The sequence below is a fragment of the Macrobrachium nipponense genome, chromosome 9, assembly GCF_015104395.2.
Source record: "Macrobrachium nipponense isolate FS-2020 chromosome 9, ASM1510439v2, whole genome shotgun sequence".
Taxonomy (NCBI): domain Eukaryota; kingdom Metazoa; phylum Arthropoda; class Malacostraca; order Decapoda; family Palaemonidae; genus Macrobrachium; species Macrobrachium nipponense.
The window spans coordinates 100,177,091-100,186,046 of NC_061110.1; the positions used below are offsets into that span (position 1 = coordinate 100,177,091).

General features: G+C 37.9%; 1 protein-coding gene across 1 annotated transcript in view; it reads left to right on the forward strand.

Annotated features, from left to right (window-relative positions):
* Positions 1-7,374, forward strand: part of LOC135218550 (calcium-activated chloride channel regulator 1-like) — a 42,821-nt gene extending 35,447 nt beyond the window's left edge. The window contains 4 exon segments of the mRNA XM_064254927.1: positions 1-330; positions 1,056-2,272; positions 3,317-4,200; positions 4,202-7,374. The exon segment at positions 1-330 is cut by the window's left edge and continues 245 nt beyond it. Of these exon segments, the coding sequence (XP_064110997.1) occupies positions 1-330; positions 1,056-2,272; positions 3,317-4,200; positions 4,202-4,942 (3,172 nt within the window). The 3' untranslated portion in view covers positions 4,943-7,374.
* The last annotated feature ends 1,582 nt before the right edge of the window (positions 7,375-8,956 follow it).

Here is an 8,956-nt window from a genome sequence, read left to right on the forward strand (position 1 = left end):
CATCCAGATGGGCAGCGACATCTTGAAAGCCTCCTTCAACAACACGTACAGCAAAGTCGCCCATTTGCTGATGGCCGAGTGGGCAAAGTACCGCTGGGGGGTGTTCGAGGAGAGGGGGTACCCGAACGACGTGCTGTACCCCACGACGTTCCGCGACCCGCGCACGATGAGGTTTCGGCCGAATTCCTGCAACTCTCACAATGCTATGGCCCTCCCATTCTGCTCTGATGCCATGCACGTCCCCGAGGCTCCTACCAAGCACAATGCCCAGTGCATAGGGCGCCCTGCTTGGGACATCATCCACCAGTCGCAGGATTTTATTTATGGAAGGTTAGTATTCCTGAATCTACAATATTTGTTTTAATTTGTTTCTTAAATGGAAATGACTTATTAATGATAATAATTCGACTAACAATAATCTAAATAAACAAACATTCATGTTAGCTCAAGCCGTGCCAAATCACAGAGTTTGTCCTGTCACAGTTGTAGACTTGTTGAATAATATTACGTTCTTTGAAGATTGAAAAAGAAACCCACAAAATTACTGTGTATAACGTGTTTACTTACTAGTATTTACATTTTATTTTTTATTCTTTGTGAGTTTCTATTTCAATCTTCAGAAGAGAACTGAAAGAAGTTTTTGTTTGGTTCATTACGTCCATTATTATCAACCCAGACACTTCTTGAAGCCATGTGAAAGTGTCATTTAATACTATGCCTTATTAAACAAATCTTTGAATAATGTCTGTCACAAAAACATATTAGATTTTAATCACATTTTTTCATCATAAATACTTGCTATTTCCTTTTAGCAATTTCTTTGTTCTCTAAATGTTTACTGAGTTGTTTTGGCTTTGTTTCAATTAAGTAGTATTGATAAGGTATATAAACATTTTTCAATGCTTTTACTTGAATTCTCTCGCTGTCTCACTCTCTTTTACGCGATGGCAGTAACACGCGTTTTCTTACCTACAGAAAATAAAATGGCATGCACACACACACAGACACGTACAGAGTTTACAGGTAATGTATGCTCCCCTCTATTTACATTACAGGGACAGCCCATCGAACGTGACAGCACCATTTATGCCCTCCCTGAATTTTATTCAAGAAAGCCCACCAAGGTTTGTATTGGTTGTTGAAGACACGGCTGTCATGGGCCTCCAGCAAAGGTGGGAGTTTGTGCGCAAGGCTGTCCGGAGAGTCATGGTCTACGACGTTCCCGACGGCTCATATGTAGCATTAGTCATCTTTAATTCAGTGGCCAAGACCACAGCTCCCCTGATGAAAATGGAGTCTTTGTCGGACGTTCGTCAGAGAGTTGGCTCCTCGCTGCCCAGAAACCCCTCGACTGTACCAGAAAGTCTGAAATGCGTACTTTGTGGTTTGCAGGAAGCTCTCAGGGCGCTTGAAGGAGATCCACTCAGGGCAAGTGGAGCAACAATCATCCTACTAACTACTGGAAATGGAATTGACAATAGACGCGAAGTAGATGAAATGATGCAGTTGGCCAGATTGCACAAAATACGAGTGAACACCATCATTTACCCGTTTATAGAGCAGAAAGGTTTCTTAAACAAGGGAACAAGTCTTCAGTCCCTGGTATCCAGCACTGGTGGATCATCATTCACAGTCATGGACGAAGGAGTAGGCAATGATTCCAAAGTAAATATGATGGTAGCTCTCATGGAAGCCCTTTTCTCAGCAGTGCGCCTGAGCTCTCCTGTTGTCTTCCCAGGTGGACCTGTTCTGGTACACAGCCAGTCCTATTCAGGAGGCATTTCTGAAATGGCCTCTGGTTCTTTCAATTTAGATGATTCTTTTGATCCTGATGTGCGGTTTTCCATCTTCTACTATGACCTTAACCATGTTGGCAATACCGTTGAACTAACCTCTCCATCTGGATACAGTATAGAATCAGTTAATTTGCAGGAGGATGGAGATGCGAATGTTATATTTGTTAATATCCCCCAAGCTGAGCGAGGGTTGTGGCAGTACCACGTGGAGAACAGAGCTGATTCTCACCAAGGCCTTCACATTCAAGTGGCAGCAACAGAGAGCCACGCACGGAAAATTGGCCTTAGAGTTTGGATCAGCCACAAGGATAATGCGATCAACATGACAGATCCGTCAGCTCCGGTGATTATCTACGCAGAACTGAAAGATGATCTGGTACCAATTCTCAATGCCAGATTAACAGCCAGAATAAAGAGGCTTGGTGCAAACACCACCGGAAGCATGATTTTCAACCTCTTTGATAATGGGTTTGGAGGTAAGTACTTTTCTTTATTCCGCGGTAACAATGTTAATAATTCACAACCAACATATCTAATTATCAATATATCAAAGACTAATTGTCTAATGGTAATGGAATATTGAGGGTCTACGTGTACACGCAAAAGTTAACAAAGTCACAGATTTTTAAATCCAGTTTTCGTTTTTCATTGTAGATCAATCTATCATGGATTTCTTCGCATTCATACCGCATCCATGCATATTTAAAGTACTGGGTATTCACACTTTATTTTTCCCTCCTTGCAATAGCTCCGCAGAGTCAGGCTGAAATCCCCTTGGGGTGTCTATGGGACCTAACCATAATTTTACGTGTTCCAGTCTTTATCAAATTTTGATACAAAATTAATGTTATATCTTTAGTATTACGAGCTAATTCCCATACATAAACCCTGTAGACGAAATGAAGAGATAAAGTTAGCAAATTAATGTAATATAAGACATGGAAAGAAATTATGAACAATTGAATAAGTATAGCATACCAAGAAAATTTTAGTAAAGGAAGAAGTCTAGCAAGCAGAAAAATTAATAGTGTTATTAAGTAGGGATAGAATTATTGAGAATTTTGATTGCTAAAGGTTTATCTACATAACAATGTTTTAGTGAGCAATCCAACGTAAAATCTTATTAAGAAAAATATTTCTTTAAAATACTACATCATTTCGATATAAACACATTATTTGGCCCCTTTAATATATTTACTGACTGGAGTGAGTATAAGACAATCTAGCGTTATTATATATTTAACCTGCTATTATTTACAACTGATCTAAAGACACTTGTTCAGGAAAGGGTATGTTAATATCTTTGACATGAATAAAACTTGTTTTAAAATGTTAACAATTTGTGGTGGATTTTAAAGGCAGGCTAGTGTAACGAATAAAATGCAAACACCCATCTTCACACTAATGTTAGAATACTCTAAGATTTTGGGCTACAAGACTATATTTAAATACATCTTTGTAATTACTGTCTAGATTTGCATTCCAATAAAAATAACCTAACAGAATCTTTCTTCATGCAGATCCAGACATAACAGCTGGTGATGGCGTTTATTCAAGATATCTTCCAATACTTCACGGTGGACCAGGCAACTATGAGCTAAGTGTGAAAGCGGATCATAATAATGGTCAGGCACTTTCACCGTCCAAAGACGCCTTTACTAGATCGCTACGGACACACAACTCAGACATAACCTGCTGTGGAAGCATAATAGCCTATGAGTACATTAAACCGATTGCATCATTTCAGCGGTCAGCCATTTATGGGGTTCTGAATGTGGTCTCGCCACCTCCTGCAATTGACATAGTTCCTCCAACAAGGATACTGGACTTGAGATCTGTTGTTAACCTTACAACCCGTGAGGTTACTCTTCACTGGACATCACCTGGAGATGATTATGACTGGGACCAGGCTCATCACTATGAAGCTGTCCTTGCCTCTTCATGGCTTGAAGCCAAAGCTTTTGAAGGGGAGAGGATAAAAGATATGCCAGCTCCGGTTTTAGTCGGTACAGAGCAGTTTGTTAAGGTTCAGGTTGATCAGTATGACCAGCTCATTTATGTGGCGATTCGTGGGGTAGATGAAGCTGGAAATAGGGGAGGTGTTAGCAACATAGCTTCAATTATGGTTCCAGAACCACTGACGACTCCGGCAATTATAATAATCACTAGAACTCAAGCCCCAACAATTAACCAGTCAAAACCTCTTGGACGTGAAGTAACTCAGCCAGTACGAGTCAGTGGGTTGAGTGTACAAGACATGGGAATAATCATTGGATCCATTGGCGCTTTTCTCATTATTGTAGCCATCATAGCCACCTACTGCTATTGCCACGTCTCTCGTCAGCACACTCACCAGCATAAAGAAGAGACGGAGAAAAATGAGGGCAATCCAAATATTTTGATAAAAATCAAACTCCACTCTTATGATGGATCAAGATAACAGCCAGGAGTCAGTTAACAGTACTGAGAAGGAAGAGAAAGTATTGATATCAAGAGATGATCGACCTCTTTCCCCTATGCAGTCATGGGCTGCTTCAAAACTGCTACAAGAACACGAGCGCCACATCTCGGTATCCATTGGGCCATCTATGGAAGCGTCAGGATCTACCAGCACTTACCTTCAGGAACCTTTCCCTGATGTCACCCTGACCAATATATTTCCGTACCCTAGTTCTCAGACCCCTTCCACGACCCACTCTGATCCCCCGGCATATCAACCTTCTTATTCAGGTGAAGAGTATGTTCAATGTCCTTACCCATACCCTGAGTACAGCCAGGAAGAACTGCCTCCTTATACACCACCGGCATTTCCTGCACATACTTCTCCCCCACCACCAGCAGCTTACACCCAAGAAATAATATCTCAGACATTCGAAATGTCACATCAGAGTGAACCAAATAATACCCAGGCTGATATACCGTCCACCATTCCTAAAATACCTTACTGCCAAAGTAATCTACCAGTTAACGTCATTTGCTCCAGTGAAGGTTCGTACCCCACTCATGAAACCTTGCACATGAAGGGCACACCTACAAAAGTCCCCCCTCCGGTAGCGCCAAAGCCATCACCTTCTGTAAGGACAGTATCTCTGGGTTCACCAATGGGATCTGGTGAGCCTAAACGTCGAAATGTAACTCAAGTGTAAATATACAAGGGACCATTTTCAAAGAAAAAGAAAAATGTTGTGAATCATTGTCACAGCAAACTAGAGTTAGTGGTTAAAATGCAGGCTAGAGCATTTCTCTTGACTGTATATAATTATCATGTCATTGAAATGAGCAACTTAAGGACTACATCAAGTTTAGTCATTAGTATCATAATATTCTATGTTTATATTTTACGCAATGATCAAAAGATGCTGCATTCATATGAAGGTAGAGCCTTGAAATGTGAGTTTCAAAGAAAATAATCAACTATCACTTAAGATTTTCATCAGTATTTCAAGTTTGATGTGGGTCTCCTTAGATGAATGCTCGAATCTGCACGTTATCTACCAGCTCTATTGTGCCACTAATCTTAGCATTGTATCTATCACTACCATTGGCTTCATAAGTAAATGTGTTCTTGTTTTGTATTAATACGTAGTCTTTGTACATACGGTTGATGGCATGTAACCGTGTCGGTGTAGAAAACACCCGAATGTTGTTAAAATGCCTTTTGGAGAGAGTCGCTCAAATCTAGTCAGAAGTCATGGTGGAAGATAATGCACAAGTCTCCCAAATTGCTTTGGATTTCATTTTCTCAGGTCCAAAATTGGACTGCATCCCCTGATCCATAGTTTTGGTGGTTATCTACAGGTCAATGAAAATCATGATGAGTTAAGTTTACCTTCTCTCAGGTGCAAAATTGGACTAAACAGCCCCTAATCCCTAGTTTTGGTGGTTAACTATTGAGTACGTCAATGAAAATTATGAAGAGTTTAGTTTACCTTTTTTTTTTCTTTACATGTGAAATGACATCCAGCCTTAAGTAATATTTAAGAGATGGCATAAACTTTCTTCAATTATGTGATGATGATTGAAAAGTAAACAGAAATTATAAATGTACAAGAAACAGGCAACCTATTTACAATACTGTTTGCATGTTTATATTCAAGAGGTTTTCGAGAATCTAGAGTGATCTTGAAATTAAAGATGAGGTCCAACTTATTACCGGTTTCCTTGGCATATATGTATACATTATGTCAAGGAGATACTGAATTATAACCCCCTTTGCTGCGATCATCACTCATAACTTTATGATTTTAATGGGAACAACTAAGCTGTAAGTATGTGTATATGAATGTGTGATTTTGAGTGTGAATACGGGGGGAGGCGCCCCTATGATTTTTTCTAATTCTGTGAAAATTTAAGTATTTTGAGATGTTTTGCGATGTAATACTATATTAAGGCCTCGGGTATTGTACTGTAATGTTTTTGTCTTTTTATTACGAAATTTTCAAAACGACAAAGTCATCAATGATTTTCTAACACAACTCTCATTGCACAACCATCAGGGATGCTGGTGCCAATTGACTTATAACACATTATACTTATAATACTTATTCACCAATAATTTTATGGAATGTCAATTGAATATGTTCGTTTAAGATATAATGACATCTTTTACTGTCGTAATTCTCTTGATGATGGAGTGATAATTCTCCCGACTTCTGTTAAGCAGTTTTAAAGGTTATGCATTTCCAAACAGTTTTGATTTGAATTTACCCACTATTTAGAAAACGTCAAAAAAAAAAAAAAAAAAAAAGAGAGCAATCACATTGGCAAATACGCTATTTTCCCCACTGATGATTTTTACTTTGTGATTTTCACGAATAATGTATTTTACTGGAGGTAAAAGTAATCATCAATTCAGAATCCAATGATGCAAAGCATGACATACGCAAAAGGACGAAAGTTTTGACAAAGGGAAGGGAGAGAAAGAACATATGACATCATCATTAGCTCAGTCTATTCTTACATGACCACGTCATCCAACGATATTTGTACCTCCCTCAACAAAAGTTGGACACCAAGAATCCATTCTCCACAGATGGCGCGAGTGTTCCCAAGTCGGTGTTAAATGTGCTTTAAAAATATTTAATATGATAATATAATATTTTAAAAATCTTTGGATATGACGTGTCAGATCTATCGATGAAGTTAGGTGTATACGGAAAAAGGAGGACAAAAATAAGTTTTTAACTGAAGACTAAGAAGAAAATGGGAAAACTCGAGAATGTAACGAATATCAGATTCGAAACTTCTAAATTCATAAAAAAAAACTCTTGCCATTAAGACAGCTAATACCTGATAAAAGCTGGGACTTAGTACCGTATGAGACTTAAGGAAAATAAGGAAAAACTAGTCGACACTTTTTCATCCTCATCCTTCATCCTTATGCTCATCCATCACAATTCTGCCTGTTTTTGTGTCGGTCATCAACAAATGAAGGAAATGTTTTGCCAGTTTTGACGTATATATTTTTTTTTTAAGTATTTTTTTTATACTTCATCCAATTACGCAAATGCATGTGCTATTATACAGCCAATTCAGGAACTTCCATTCAATTTCATAGACACACACACACACACACACACACACACACACACATATATATAATATAGGTATATATATATATATATATATAATATATATAGATATTAATATATGTATATAATATTAATATAGTATTATATTATATTATAATTATTTAATATATATAATTATATAGTATTATTATTATTATTATATATATAGATATAATATAATAATATTAAGTATATATATTCTACGTGGTATTGTACATACACTCATTTCTTAGGGATGTAAAGTATAATGCTATTTGTAAACTGTGTTAATTAAACTTTATTCTATAAAAAGCTGTGAAAAGCTGATGAAATATCTTCCACGGTTTCCATACGGTAAACAAAAACGATGCTTTTTTTGGTTGTCTAGCTTTCCCCGAAAACTATCATATAATAACATCGAATTACAGTATGTTACAAAGGAAACATACCCGCTTATTTAAAACCCACTTAAAATACCCACTCCCATCAAAACATTGTGGCGCCTCCCCCTGAACATTGTGACCACGGCTATCATTTGCTTCTCAAGTAAACGTGTTCTCATTTTGTATCAATAGGTAGTCTTTATATACATAAGGTTGATGGCATGTACTACCGGTGTCAGTGTAGACAACACCGGTACTTCAGTCAGCGAACTCCTGGCGCAAGTCGCTCAAATCTAGTCAAAGGCTGCTGGTGGGAAGAGGAAGACGAATGCACAGTCTCCTAAGTGACTTCGAATTGGAGGTTCTCAGGAGCAAACTTAGACTGCATCCCTTAATTCCCGCGTAAGTTCGGTGGTTATCAAAGGAAATAACCGAGGTTTCTAGGCTTAACTTTTTTATATGTGAAATGATACTTAGCCTTAAGTAATTATTAAGGGAATAGGATTCCTTCAGTTATGTAATGATGATTGAGAAGTAAGCGTGAAAATTTATGTACTACATTGAAGAATTAGGAACCGTTTACTGTATCGTTTGCTTGTCTATGTTTCGAAAGTTACCGAGAACCAGAGCGATCCCCGAGTTTTCAATTCGTGGTCCGCTGTATCGGTGATGTCCAAAACAAATCATTTCGAGGAAATGCTGAATTGTTGTAGCCATTTTACTGCGATCATCATTCATAAACTTATATTTTTTTATGGGAACAACTAGGACGAATGAATGAGCGTGTGAACGGACGATCTCGTGTAAATATGAAATTTTTGAATTCCTGGCTGCTTGTGTACAGGCTTGTCAATGTAAATATACAATTGTACCATAACAATGTGTTCTTTTACACAGGCATAATGTAGAATGGACTTACAGTTTCGAAAGTACGCGCATGTAAGGTAGTCAGTGTGACCGAGTGTTTTCATACTTAACAATGAAGTTTCTTTTTGTTCTTTAAGGATGATAGACGAATCTCTCATGTCAGTTCTCAACGCATTAGCTGCACAAGATAAGAAGGGAAGATTTTTTTTTCTCCTAGAGCCATTCAGTATTGAATTTTTTTTATAAATTATTTAATGTGACTCAAAAGGGTAAACCTGGAGATATGACTTAAAAATCGTTGAAATTTGTCTGATACCATTTGGGCTTTTGTGAATAACACTTTAGCAATAATGTATATGAC